The following is a 15,773-nucleotide window of genomic DNA, read 5'->3' as shown; positions in this document are numbered from 1 at the left end:
ATTTCCAATCAAACATATAACACTTTGTTTATTGAAAATTTGAAATAAATTATGGGTGTATTAATATGTTTTCCTTTTGCAGCTAATTTAATACCAATGCAATGGTGGGACTACTTTGGTAAAGAAACCAAATTGCTTCAATAGATAGCAATGAGTATTCTAAGCCACTCATGCACTTCTTCAACTAGAATTTGTTCTTGAAGTTGTAGCGTCCTAAAATTGCGACACTTGCAATTTCGACCGCATTTGGGTCTTCACGATGGCGATGCAACACTAAACCTGAATGGAGACCCCGAAACTTGCTCACGACACCAAAAACTGCATTTTTCCAGCACCCTGGTCTGATCCTCCTTGCACCCCGTTGTCCCGGGAGGTGGGACCAGAGCGCCCAGCGCCCTGGTCCTTCAGGACCAGGGCGCCCAGCGCCCTGGTCCCCCAGGACCATGGCGCCCAGCGCCCTAGTCCCTGGCCCTATTTTGGGCCCGGTCTCCTATGGGACTTCGGGCCTTTTTGTTTGCAAATTGGAAAATAACATTTCCTGGTCGGCCTAAGGTCGGGAAAATCAGTCTTTTAACCCTAATTGGCAAGTATAAAAACTACTTTTCCTCTCCCATTTTGGAGGTCGAAAAGAGGACATATATGTACAAGGCGTGAAAACAATATTCAAACATTCAAGCATTCAAGCATTCAAGCATTCCTTCAAGCAATTGATCATTCTAAGTCTCCATTCAAGGCTAAGTGTTGCATTCAAGACAAGGATTCAACCATTGAAGAGGAGATCACTTACAACACATTACATGCTACAACATACAACATACAACAAACAACATCATCTATACCTTCGCATATAAGGATACAAACATCCTTACAACAAGGTATTAGTACTTGTTTTACATTACATTTACAGCATTTCTCATTTCTTGGTTAATTCCAAAACCGGGGTTTGACCTAAGGGCAAACCCCTAATCCCTAACCCCCCAATCGTCTTCGCTTTTCTGTGTGTAGGTTGCAGGTACGCGGCTGAAATTGAAGATCTAGAATCCTTGTGCAGAGACGAACAGATCCCCCTTCGTTTCGCGGATTTTCGAAGGACCGTGTGCACGCCGGGCGCCATCGTCCCGTCAACTTTTGCTCAAATTTGCAGGACAGCGCCGTCTCGACATTTTACTGCTAATTCCAGGTCCGCAGCTTCATCCTATATCCCTATCTCAGTTTATAAACGAATCTTTCTCACTTTCTATGTATTCCTAGTTCAATCTTTCTATCTACATTTCTTTACAAAAGAGGGTATCCTTGCTATCACAACCCTTGAAACTCATTTAGAATCCAATCTTGCATTGCGTGGGATTGGATCTTGTGGGTTTCAACCCCTCTTTTGAATGTAAAGTCTCCCCTAAGTGAAAACCATCAACCCTAGTGACTCTCCCTTCTCTCTCCTCGGAGTTGGGGAGGGGAGAACGACTAGGGTTCGATTTTTCCGCTTTACAGAAGTGTATTTGAAATTTTGAACATATAAACTCTAAGAAATGCAACTTCTTGAGCCAACAATAGATGAATGGTCTGGTCTTCCTCAACCACAACCTTCATCTTTTCCTCAAGAAAAATTCAAGGGTAGAAATTTTAAACACCACTAAAATTTAATAACTTTAACAATAATTAGTAATCTAACATTCTTATTTATGACTTCAAGTATTCCAAGTTCAATCTATCCAAATATCTAGTGTGCACTGATAATTAAAGAACTTGTTTGTTGCTCATCTTATTTAGTGTCAAAGATGATAAACCAATTGATATTAATGATATTGATCCTGAATCAGAAAGGATCGCAGTTGAGTGAAGTTTAAGGATAATCAGCAATCTAACTTTCTTATTTATGAACAAGTAGTAGGAGAGGGCCTTCCAATCAAAAGAAAGCCTAGGGCCCCCTCTTCCTCCTGAGAGCCCACCCCGTTAGCCAACTATGGATATGCAGTGGGATTCCCGGGTGCTGAGGTTGGCCTATCTCTAGAGCCACCCAACTATCTATCCCACATGGAGAGCACGAGAGCAACATTCGACTTGCATGTGTTGAGCATATAGCTAGCATCCGTTCTGAGCCAGGATCATACTCGTCTTTTGAGTATGATTCTTTCCGATATAGTAGTATTTCAAGTTTGATCAATTCAAATTTCTAGCATACACTAATATTTGAGACTTCTGGTGATCAAGACAATAGTTGCATTTAGGGGGATAGGGATTAGAGGCACCATCTTCCACTTCACATTCTATAGTTTAGAATTATTAAAGGGTAAATATCTTTTCAAGTTTTGTTTAGTACTCTTAAGACTTAGGTTATAAGAAGTACATCATTCTTGATTGAGAATTTGATAGTAATTGGCAGCATCGAATCTTTATTTATGTCTGATGCTTGAACTTTGAACTTGTTTCTCTTTCCACGCACTATATTTGACATGAAATTACAATGGCAATTTGTTTCTCCATATTTTTATTAGTATTTTAGTGTTTTTTTATTTGTAAAGTTTTTTCAATTACAAATCCTTCTATTCCATTTACACTTTCAGTTTGTCATATATATGCCATGTGAATGGAATACAACTATGCTACTAGGAATAAAGTAAATTAAAAATACAGCAATCAACAATCAAGGAATATTTACCTATTTTAAGTGCAGTGCAATATAAAATACATTTTCAAAAAGTTCAAAAATGAAATAAAACATTATGGTGGGAAATAGAGAAATTTATACAAGTTTCTATTGCCATCTATCATCATGATATAATGCTTCTTTAGGAGTGCAACAAAGACTATGGAAAGGAAGTTGCTGACTTACGATCAAAAAACCATTCTTCACAATCTTTGTTATTCCCAGAACCAATCATGTATTGTGGTCGGAATATGGCCAAACTATTGAAAGATAAGCTTTTGATATGGTCCTCCACAGCCACATGACTAGCATCTATCTTCACAAGATCCTGCAAAGAGAAAACAATTTCTTCTTTCTATCAAAATTTGATTTTCTTCCAATAATAATTTTAGACATTCCAATCATTTCTAGCTGTCAAGAAATCTTTGCCTAGTTTTAGCAAGCAGAACTTGTTTGCAGACATTTATAAATCCATCATTACATAATACTAAGAAGTATTTGTTTAACTTATTTTCAATTATGATTTTAAACTATGAAACCTCTTCAAAGAGCTATAATGTTTGGAAGAGAAATTTTTACTTGCACAATGGTGCAGGGATTACTTACACATTTAGAGAAGAAATAATTCCTTGAAGATGCCTATAATACCTTACTTGAAACCTGGTGCATAAAAAATCTTCCAATATAAAATCGAGAAAGCAGAAAGCTTCAAATTTGCCTTTGTCACTGACCTCCAGGAACAAGGATAAAGAGAGAAACAAGGCAAACGCAAAACCCCACTTTATGATAATCTCATCCCCAAAATCTGGAGATCTAGGAATCAATAGGTCTAAAGTAAAGCAAAAATAAAGAAGTCCTCAAAATTCCCATGAGACCTAGTTTTCCGAGGCATCCAAAGAAACCTCCTAAAAGCAAGTGGGCATCTAGGAAGCTAAAAAAACCCTTGCTCTAAAGGTTCCTAGAATGAGCACCTTAGATTCTTCTTAATCCATGCATGGAACATCAACAAATTGATCATAGTGTTAGGACCCATCAAATCCTGCCTAGATTTGCAAGTCCATGTTTGAGGCAGCCTCAACATGTGTAGAAAATAGGCTTGCAACGTAATGTATTCTTTCTGACCATTCCAATTTGGAGGTAGTAGCTGCTCATTTCTTATCTCCACTTGGTTAACATATAAAAATTAGAAAATAATTGATTTAATGTTTCTCTGTGAAGTCCAAAACCTTGAATGACTTCTAATTCTAGGAGGTAACAAAGGAAAAGAAGCTAAAGTATGATCTTTGCAAAGCTCACAAGCCATGTGCAATAAGGTTTTGCCTATTGCGAAGTTCATGAATTAGTGAAAAGTGCAACAATGCAAGGTTCTGAACACTACAAAAAGGGTGACAAAGAAAAGAAGCCCACAGGTTTGTAATGTCACAAAGTTCATGAATTCACAAACAATGTGAAATGCCAAAAGGGTTCACAAAGAAGGAAAAAGTGCAACAAGGTGAAGGAAGAGAAGAAAGAGAAGGAAAGGGAATGAAAGAAGAGGTGAAAAGGATGAAGTTATGAATTTTGTGAAGTTCAAGAGTTTTTAAATTGTGTGGAAGTGCAACAAGTAACGAAAAATTCAAAATCTCCAACCTATGTGTGAAGACAAATTCAAATTTAAAATCTGAGTGGGAAATGGCACAAACTAGTTAGTGCATGCAAATCTAAGCCACTCTTTTGGGTGGGATTTATTTCCAACCATTGATCTCAACAAATAGGAACAAATACATTCTTTCTTCATCATTCATATAAGGAGATGGACCTGGCGTATCTAGAAAGACGGTTACCTCTAATAGTTCAAACTCAAACCTATACCTTTTGTCAAGTAAGCAACAAGGGAATAGCCCCTATATTGCTTCACCAATGGAAGTGATGAATTTGAATAGTCAATTATCAAGGTTATCTTCTAACCTTATTTTGACATTCTTTTAGTCCCCCAATAGGTGAGTTGGAGAAGACTAAACTTGACCCTAGTACCACCAATTGCTTGGGAGTTAGAAATTCCACTCCCTCATAGTTGCCCCAAAACCCTTGGAGGAAACAAGTCTCCAACTTGGAGGTGGAACAAAATGAAACATTGTTAAAAAAAAAATGCACAACAATAGGCCATGCATAGAATTAGGCAAAACATTGCCCTAAATAGTAACAATCCTATTAAAACTAATAATGGGAATATAGTGGATGTTGAGGACATTAAAATAAGTTTTTTAGATAAATATCTGAATAATAAAGGCAGTGGCAATGATTTAACTATGGATAGCACAAATAATGTTAACCAAGACCAAAAAATCATGAATAGAGCACATTTTATGGTAAAAGAATTGTCTTTGAAATTGAACAAAAAACCAAAATGTTAGTGTTGATGTGTTTTTTATGCACATAACAATACAGAATAAATTACCAAAGTAATTTACCCTCTCTTGAACAAAATCACCTCAGATGCTAAGAATGAGATCGACTAAAATGATTCCAAGGTTTCTACATGTCAGGTCTTGACGAGTGGGTAAGTTCAGTGGTTGATGTGAATTGTTGTGTTTCACTTTGGGGACTTACACAAATGTTTGGATTATCGTGAATGATGTGGAATAGGTGTGCTGACAACTTAAGATTTATCAATAAGGCTCTGGATTTACTTCTTACTAAAAAAAGGGGAAAAAGAATAGGGTTCAGGAAATCTATTCTAATCCTAGGAATGTAGGAAATGATGAATGGATCTAGTGGAATCAAACCAGGCAAGGTCTCACAATCAGGTATTGACACAAGCTTAGTGCAATCATCTAAGGTATACTTAATGATTTTCAAACTATTACTATCAAACGTAGACACCATCCAAGTTGATGCTTGTCAACGGACGCATAATAGTTGAAGTTATACTTACTCAAATTCCAGTTGACCACACAAGGCACACTTACCAGCAGAAAGAGGCTAGTGGTATGGATTAAGGATTCCACACAAATGAATTCAACAAATCTTTCACTCAATCTAACATACATGAAAATAAATCCTAATCTAAATTCTAATCTAACTTGGAAGAATTGAGAACCATGAATGCAAATACAACACTTGAAGAGCAAAATCACCAACAATTGAACAATGATTAGGATTCAAATAGTTGCAGCATATACCAACAATTCTACAAAAACTCTCTCTTACAAATGAGAGACAAAGGGGCATATATAGAGTCTCTTACAAAAATGGATGGCCCAAATTGATCTAAGATCAACGGCCGAGATCATGCCAACAAAACCCTAGAATTGCCCTAATTAGGGTTACATCAAAAATGGCGCCACCAACATATGGCCCAATGAAAAGATACCTAGTCATCATATAGGGAATCTTCCAAAAGATTCCTCCCTGCATCTCTCTCTCTCCTAGCATACTCCAAGAATCTAACCAATACTGAATCTAACTCCTCCATGGAAATGCTAGGCAAGGTATCCTGCTGTAAATCAATCACATCCAATGAATCCAAGCAAGCATTCAAAGTGTTCTCCCATTCAGGCATGAGCTTCTGCGAATTATGAACATGAATCAACAAAGAGACCAAGTCATCAATCTGACTCTTCTTCAAAGAGTCCAACTGGCAAAAATACATAAATTTCATCTTGTCTCTTAATTCAGCTAAGTGTAAACCACTAGCATCACTAACATCAACACCCAATAATTCCTCAATCGAGGCAAGGATCTTCATCTGAATGTCCTGAATTAATCCTTCCATCTCCATACAACTCGATTGGGCATTCTCATAAGCTAATTTCTTCAAGGCTAATGCACAATACCAGCCATGGAAATCGTATCTGTCTCCATCGTGCACAATGTTCTTGCTGACCAAGGTGGAATTAGGAACCTTCTTCAATGCCAAGAGGCGTGGAATAGTCATTTCTTGGATAGGCCGGAATTCTTCCCAAACTCCTTCCAAATACTGGATTCTGAATACAAGTGATGTTGTCTTATCATATGCTTGGACAAACTGAGTAAGGAAATCATCTGCCTGTTTTCTTGTGCTTTCAATCCACTTTTCCACCTCCGAGTGTGTACCTCTTGCTACCTCGCAGTGTGAATGTATTCCATGGTCAACCGCAATAGGGGAAATAAGGGTGGGATTTCCACGCCTTGTCCCTGCAATATACTCTCTGAGTCTAATATTTTCTTCTTTGTACCTTTCATTCTCCGCAATCGCTGTGTCTAACTTTGCGTTGATTGCTTGGAGGTTGTCACCAATCTCCTGGAATTCCTGCCCTGCGGATGGACAACCAAGGGCCACTGAAGTGATCTGGAAATCCATGGGACTAGCAGTGTCCGCTGTCACCCCGGCTCTAGGAACAGCAATCTGCGCAATCCGCATTCCTATCTCATCTCTAGCTATGTGCGACAAAATCTCCGCTCTCTTGGGCTCCTTCTTCTTAGCACTCCTAGCTAGGCAGTCATCAATATCATCAATAGGTTGTACCTCTATCATTTGTTTACTTTTTGCCATGCTTCTCCTCAGCCATTCAGGAATAGCGGCCATTTCCATACCATCATCAAGACATACTTCTTGATCAAGTCCTTTCAATGCCCGAGATAACATCCTCATTATCATCAGGATTATTCCGGGTCCAATCATATACATCATTTCCCAAACTAACTTCCAAAAGGACAGTAAGGGATCCCAGATGGTCATCATTCTCATCAGGAGGTGTAGATGTCGTTGCGGCATGAAATTCCTGAGTATTCTCTAGTAGTATCACTGTGTTGGAACACTGCTGAGTCTCCTTATTTTGTTTTGTTACTTCAATCAATTCGACTGATGAGACACTAGGAGGGGGTGAAGGAATGATAAGTGGAGGAATGATAGTCTTTTGTTTCTTCCTTACATCCTCAATCTTCTTCCCTCTGGCCTTGACTTCTCCTGGCATGTTCTTCCTTCTCTTGGGAGCTTGACTCTCCTCGTCTGCATAAATCCTGACATCACTGACAGTCCTCTGATCATCCTCGGAAGTAGACTCTTCCGACTTCATCCTTTCATAAGTGAAGGGAACAACCATGTCAGCTAACTTATTCATCTATATATCCACCCATAGGCGGGAGAAATTCAAGACCTCTCTCATCAATACACACAGGTCAATCTCTTCTGACTCTGACCAATTAGGCAATAGGATTGCCTTCTTCATTTCATTCTCATACTGTGGATGTGTATGATCTCTATCATCTAATACCTGATCAGGAACGAGGAAAAGTCCACACTTCCTCATGAAATCTACTAACATTCTGGACCACATTCTCCTCTTCACTGCTTGCTCGTCCATCAAATTAGCCCAATAATCTTCTATGTCAATCTTATGAGCGAACTTCTCTCCCCTGATCCTTCCGACCTTCTTGTCTGGATCAAATCTTTCTCTCTTCTTATAGGTAGCAAATCTATAGAATGCGAGTTGCTCACCTGCAGTGCTGGCAGCTACGGTGGATTGGCAGACCTCTGACATCTTCCCAACTGAAATAGGGAATGTCATCCCTGTCCTATGCTTCTCTCCCTGGATAACATCGAACTCTAGAAGCTGTCTCACCACTTCCAACAATATCATTCTGTCGGTAGGATACCTAGGAAGTCTGTAGGGTTCGGATTGAAACCCATGAATCCTCAGGTACGTGAAAGTGGGGAACTGTATATACCACGATCCATATTTCTCTATTAACTCTATTGCCTCCTTGGACAATCTTCTGTGGATTCCGCCCTGCAGCATCCGCGTGATGTACATAGTGAATGCATCATTCACTCTCTTGTAGTCTTCAATTTTGTGCATACTCAGCTGGGGGTAGCATTCATAACTCTTGAATTGTCCTTGCCCATTCCCGACTTCACCTTTGCACATTAATCCTCTGTATGAAACAAATCGTGCAAGTAGGTACACCAGGTAAGAAGTCATGGCGAAGGACTTGGATCGCTCTACATTCCTCAGCTGGAAATCCAGATTGTCACTTATGATCTTGGACCAATTCACCAGTGTTCCTCTAAGACAATCCTGGATGAAGTAGAACATCCACCCATGAAATATTGCTCCCTGCGGCATTCCCATCACTCTATTGAGTAGGAATATTAAATCACTATATTCCTCCTTAAAGTCTATGCACATAAGTGTCTTGGGAGCCTTGGAATGATGATTCCTAGGTTCAATCATCCACTCCTTATTAATTAAACTCTTGCATACACCCATCTTCTTCGTGTATCTGTCTGCATAATCTTCCTTGGTCACGTCCTTCATGTCTGTTCCGCGTGGAATTCCGAACACCTCAGCAAGGTAGGCGATGACAACACCCTTAGGACTCTTGATCATTCTTGTGAGCCGATCGTAACATCGTGCACACTCCAGGATCAACTCACTGCACTGTATGGATTGTGGAAACCCAGTGGCATGGAAAATGCCACTCTTCATAATATTCGCATATGCTGGAGAAGGAACCTGATCTCTAGATCCGAATAGCCGACGCTGCATTTGGTCAAAGTCCAGGAAATGCATGTTGGTATCAGTGATCTCCTTCCATCTGGATGAAATCTTAAACTTTAGATAAAATCCAACATCTTCAACAGCTCTTTCCTTTCCTTGTATCCTGATTTTGACATCGCACCTGTACGAAGCTGGAAGTTAGTCCTAGGATAAAATAAATACTTGTAATAAAATTCCTGACTTTCTAAAGATTTAGTTGATTTAGAGCATGGAGTCAGGAAAATAATCCATACACTTGGTAAATTTTAGCAATTACGTTCAGAGTGTGACAACACTAAGGCATGGAAGCCTTCCATAAAATTCATTTAATACCTCCTTACGCTTAGAAAATATGCAAGCAAGAATGCAAAGGAGTATACCGGATAAGTGGTGACTAAGGAAAGGTGTGAAAGGTTGTGTTTTCACACAATGAATGTCTGAAGACACCTTCCGCAGTCAACAATGGAGGTCAAAATCCTGAAGATAACCTGAAAAAATCAGACTTTCAAAAACATGTTGTAATCTTCAAAATGTGCATAAAATCAATAAAAATCAGTTTTATTGATGAAAACAATCATTTTCTGGAATGTAAGTATGGCTGGTAAAATTTAGTTTTCTGAGGACAAGTCTGACAATCGAATACTTCAGACTTACCAACACCTTGCAAGGTGGTTTAAATCCCTGAAAATGATGAAAAATTGCTAAGGAAACAGCCCTAAGCAAATTCGCCAAAGTTGGTTAGGTGGCTGGAAATGAAAATTTCTGAGGACAACCGCCCAACAATGGAGTTTCAGACCTGCAACAGCGATAAAATGGTCTAAAAAGTGCACAGAAAACTGCATAAAACACCTCTGAATGCTAAATGTTTAAGTTGGAATTGGCTGGGCAATAAAAACTTAAGTCTAAAAATTAATGGCAGCCATTAATGGAGATCAAAATCTGAAGTAAAACTCAGATCTGAAGCGAATCAGCAGGCTGGAAGTGATGGCAGCCACCAAACATGCATGAAAATCATCAAAACATGGCACCAAAACACCTCCCAGGCAAAATCGAAATTTTCCCAAGTCTAGCGCCAAAAATGGAATTCTGAAAATTTGATGTCAATGGCAGCCTTGATCTGCAACAATGAAGGATGGCAGCAATCTGGAAAAATCGCCCAAGTTGGGGTTGGATACCCCAAACACAAAAAATCGCCTTAGCAAAAAATTGAAATTTTCAAAATTCTGAAAATTGTTGTTAATGGCAGCAATCTGCAACAATGAAGGTCTGAACAGCAGCAAAAATGGTGGAGGAAAAATCGCCCAAGTCTCCAATCGTGAATTTGTCAACTTTCACCAAAAAATGCTAAATTTGGAAAAAATCGCCAAACTTAGCAAAATCGAAAATCTGAAACTGGTCTTTAATGGTAGCCAAGGAGGATAGATCAGCAAGCTGAAAAAAATGGAGGAAAATAAATCCTCAATCCCACACTTCACAAAACGCCTTGCTAAAAAATTCGCCCAACTTGGAGAAAAATCGCTTTCATGGAGACACCTGGCAGAAATAATAATAAAATAATGCTGAAGTTCCTCTCATATACTTGCTTTCATCTCCCTCTTTCACCACACAAGCAATGTGGGATAAAAAACACTTGTATAAATACTTGCTTGGTGAAACCCTAACTTGCTTCTAGAAGATTCAAACATTTAATAATTATTGCAAGTTATTAAATTTGCTTTTAAACTTTAAATAATCATTTAATAATTATTTAAAAGCAATCAAAATGGGGCTTTTATTTAAAATATTCCAATTTAAATCCAAAATAAAGCCTCCAGGGGAAAATCGCTATAGGTTGGGATTTAAAAATCCCTTCAAAAATCGCTTAAGTGTCAAAATTTGCCCCATGGGAGAAATTCGACCCATGCTTGGATAAAAATCCATGCTCAAAATCATCAAAATGCACATAAATCACCCTCCAGGGGAAAATCGATATGAGTTTGGACAAAAATCTAGACAAAAATGCACTCATTTTGCAAAAATCACCCCCAGGGGAAATTCGATGGGTGTCTGGACAAAAATCCACACTCAAAAATCACTTAACTTTGAAAAATACCTCCCTGGTGGAAATTCGACCTTAGTCTGGACAAAAATCCGGACTCAAAACTCTTCACAATGTTCCCAGTGGAAAATCGATCCCTGTCTGGATAAAAATCCGAACAAAAATCCTTACAAAAATGCTCGGGGGAAAATCGATCCCTATTTGGATAATAATCCAGACAAAAATCCTTACTTAGTTGTCACAAAAATCCTGGTGGAAAATCGACCCAGGCATGGAATTATCCTTGCACTCTAGTCCGCACTCCCAGGGGAAATTTGATGGCAGTCTGGATAAATTCTGACACTTAGCCAAGTTTTAACATTTCTAGGGGAAATTCGACCCAAGTGTGGATAAACAGTGGGGGAAATTAGTGGCCAATATGGATTCCAGGGGAAACCCATGTGTAGTATGGATTTTGAGTGGGGGAATGGGTTGGGTAGTCTGGAATGTGAGGGGAAAAAACACCTCTAGCATGGATTTTGACCCTTTAACCCTTGGAATATGAATTTTCCTTGAGATTTTATCATTTTAACCACTCAAAATCACTCAGCGACTTTAAATTTAACTGGACTTAGACTAAATTTCCAAAAATATGAGCGAAATGCTAGGAAAATATTGGAATAAAGTGCAAAACCAACTTAAATATTACCTTAGGAGCAAGCAAACGACTTCAAAAGGTCTGTGAATACCTTGGCACTTTAAAATCATTTGATGCGCATCTTTAAAAACACGTTAATGTTCAATAGGTCTAACACTTAGCAAAACTTAGGATCATTAAAATATCAACTTTTCGCAACTTGATCCTATAACTTCAAAAACCCTAGACGGCACTAGGCATGATCAAAACTTCAAGACTCGGGTGCGGGAAACGCAAAATTGCCCACTAAGCAGCCAAAACCCTAACCTAACAATGCAGGAAGCTGGCAAAAGAGGGGGTCCCCGTTAGCAATGGGGCGATGTGTGAAAAGGTCACAACAGTTAGTAACCTGCAAAGTACTAGTAGCAAGTTAGTTGCAAACACCTCTAAATAAGAGGAAAATTAGAAGTTATACATCAATTCATCACCCAAGCCTCATAGCACACAAATTGAGGATAAGGGACCTAAAGTTAATAATGAGCTACAAGTTGATACTAAGCTTAGTGACAAGAATATCCCAGACCAAGATGGTGTTGTGGGCCAACAAACTACTAATACTTGGAGGTTAATAACAATTTGAATATAGATAATAGAGAGCATTTATCCCTCCACTCTGTGAATATACCCAGCCATGATGACAATATTGTTTATGGGTTGGATATAGGCATGGAGTGAAATTTAGGCCCCAAAACTAAATGCTTCAATTTTGGCGCAAACCAATATGAGACTGATAAGGAGAAACAAGATGCACTAACAGTAGTGAACATAGAGATTCCTGCAAGAGCTAGTGAGCCTTTGACTAAGAAGGAGACCACAGAAGGTCAGCCGATTCCTTGTTTTGTCTCTTCCCCTACTCCTAGGTGGGGTAGAAAGGAAAAGGTCATCCCAACAGGGAGGGGGCAGTTTAAACCTCACCAAACTTAAGAGGAAAAGTTCTCTAAGCCTTTCTCTAAGAGGAAAGAAATAAAAGGCAAGATGCCTAAATGCTTTGATAACTTTAGGACTATAATGGATGACTCTCAATAATTGTTTGTCATGGTTCTTAACTGTACTTCATGGAATGTTAGGGGACTTGAGTCCCTTAATAGAAAATACATTGTCAAGAGGTTTCTTAACCTGGACAAATATAACGATGTAGTCCTCCTGTAGGAAATCAAAGCTACTAGATTTGCACTTGAGACCAACCTTAACTTTATATGGAAAAATTCATCTCATTAAGCATTAAAAAGGGAAAGGAGGGGCAGTTATACTTCTATCCAAAAATTGGGCATAATTTGTAACTGCATCTGCTACCTCCCCATGCAGCAGAGCTATATGGGTTACCATTGAAAAAGGAGAGGCTAAATTTGTCTCATTTTCAATCTATGCTCCCAACGAATTCATGGATAGGATTGATGTAATGTCCCAGTGGTCCATTAGCCTATTCCTGAGACCCGTAGACTAGGTGGAATGAAGAATGAGGGTCCAGCATTGATGAGGCGAGAACTTACTATTTTTAGTAAGTCAGGGGTTGGCCATTTTGGTGATACTGTCCTACTGAGCTCTCCATGCTCTGTCACTGGGCGCGAAGATCTTGCTTTTCGGAGCAGTAGTTCATGACTTACTATTTTTAGTAAGTGGCAGTATGGCATATTTCTATTTCTGGCAGTAGACAGGGTCCTGATCCTGCAGCAGTTCAGTGGTCTTCCTGGCTCAGCTTCATCTTGGTTTTGACAATAATCAATATTGGAGTCATAAGTGACATAATTAAATATTATTTCCTTATCCTAAGGTTTAATATTTAATTAATTTGATTAGTTACTACTAATTTATTGACTTTGGAAATAATGCCTAATATCTCCCAATTGCTAGGCGAATTTTATGTCAAAAAGGGGACGTCAAATTATTAATGGAGATATTATTTTATTCCATCTCAAGTGTTTGCTAAGTGAAAATCGTGGTCCTTGCTTTTTGGCGTGAGGTTTGACTTGTGGAATGGCGCCACCCTTGGGGTCCACGTGAGATGTAATGAAATGCAAATGGGGAAAGATGAATTTGAAGCATTTGCATTTGAATTTGGTGATGTGAGGTTCTAAATAAGAGCCTTGGGCTCCCATTCTTGGCATCTTGAAAATTTGCATTGTTATGCTGCCAGATTGGCATCAGAACTTTGAGGCCTCGAAGTGCGTCTCCCTAGTGCTTCCCGGTTTCGTACTTGAAACATAGTACCTAGTTGTGTGTTGTAGTCTACTATATTCTTAGTGCATATCTTAGTTCTTTTTGGTGTTTGGAACGATTTTGGAACTTGTTGGTTTGCCTGTGGTTGAAGTGCATTTTTTATCATACCTCTCTGCTGGAGTGACTGACTGTTATGGGTATTGGCTCATTCATCCTTCCTAGTGTTGTTCTCAAATCCTGATTCCCCCTTAAACCCCTTATAATAAAATAATAAACTCTGTCTACAAAAGAGAAATCAAGGAGAAGGAAACTTCAGAGCAACATATGACAAGGTTTGATGAACCTTCTACACTTTGAACTTATCCAAAGTTCAGGTGGGTATACCTTATGTGAATTGACTTCACACTTTTAAAAGACAGATCCACAGTAAACCAGTTCGAAAACCAATGAATCTTATCCCCTCAAAACTAACTGAAACAAAGAAATAAAACTTATGCTCATATTCAGTATCGACCTACAAGATATGTAAAAGATAATCACAAATAGGTACCAGTGCCTTATCCAGGCCACAGAGTCATTAAGTTTCAAACAATAATCTCACAATTAAAGATCTCCATTCATCCCATCACTTCGGCTTCTATAAAACCCCACATATGCCTGACATACGTAAGAATTTACCCTTATCACAACTAGATAGCATTCATCAAATTCAAAGTCTCCCACAAGGAATTTACTGATAGAAATGATTCCTGCATATTTAATTCCCCTCCTGAAGAGAAAAGCTAAGAAACGCATCTATTTAAGATTGCCTTACAATCCATATTCAAATGAATAACCCTAGATTACTCAAATTGAAAACAGCAAATATTTGCAAGCACACTTGAAGACAATACAAATTCTAGGCTCAAAGTTGATGGTCTGTGTATTGATATTAATTCAGAAAATATTACAAGACACTCAAATGTTCTCCATAAGACTTAAAGAAAGCTCAAATAAATTTCTGCAGCGTTTTCTTACAATTACTTGCGATCGTTTTTTAGAAGTCCTGGTATCCATTTATAATAGCATGGATGCATACAAGCTTCGGACCTTTCAAAAGAAAGTTTGTTACAAACAACAGCCTTTTCCAAGAAGCGGTTACAAGTCCTTTTCAACATCTACGGCTTCCTCTTCTTGTTGTTCTATTGCAACTTCTTCTAACTGCTCTATATCCAACACCGTGTACTTTCTTGTCCACTCCTGGTATACATCGTCAGCAGGCCACGAGAAGTTAATCACTTTTCCCTTCCTCTTGGCTAATCTTTTCCAAGAGTTCCTCATTTTGTTGATCTCTAAATTTAGAAAACCATAGTGTGATTTGATTTTCTCTATCTCCTCAATTGTTTTGACAAATAGGGAAGTATCATCTATATTAATGATTCCTTTTATTCTTAATGATAGGTTGGCTTCTAATTCATTAAGCCATATTTGTTTGTCCTTCAACTGAGTTGGACTGGCAAAACCCCCTAGGAGTAATTCAAATACTTGATCAGTGTACTCTTTCTTTTACAAGTTGATCTTTCTATCTGCATTATCTACTCCTTCTGCTAACTTTGCTAGATCCTTTGTTATGTCACAAGTGGATTTGATAATGGGATTAGTCCCTGCCTCATCATAAGATACACAAATAAGTTCTAGATCCTGCTTTCTGGGTTTCCACTTGTCAACAATAGGCATTAGAACAACCTTGTCTCCATTTAGCTCATTCCACATGTCCAA

The 15,773-nt window shown here is 38.6% G+C and overlaps 1 protein-coding gene across 1 annotated transcript in view; it reads right to left on the bottom strand.

Annotated features, from left to right (window-relative positions):
- Positions 1-15,773, bottom strand: part of LOC131074961 (chloroplast stem-loop binding protein of 41 kDa a, chloroplastic) — a 126,255-nt gene that overhangs the window by 22,625 nt on the left and 87,857 nt on the right. Inside the window, exon 4 of the mRNA XM_058011716.2 lies at positions 2,831-2,972. Within this exon, the coding sequence (XP_057867699.1) occupies positions 2,831-2,972 (142 nt within the window). The remainder of the gene's footprint in view (positions 1-2,830; positions 2,973-15,773) is intronic.

The sequence above is a fragment of the Cryptomeria japonica genome, chromosome 11 (assembly GCF_030272615.1).
Source record: "Cryptomeria japonica chromosome 11, Sugi_1.0, whole genome shotgun sequence".
Taxonomy (NCBI): domain Eukaryota; kingdom Viridiplantae; phylum Streptophyta; class Pinopsida; order Cupressales; family Cupressaceae; genus Cryptomeria; species Cryptomeria japonica.
This window is presented reverse-complemented; position numbering and strand designations above follow the sequence as displayed.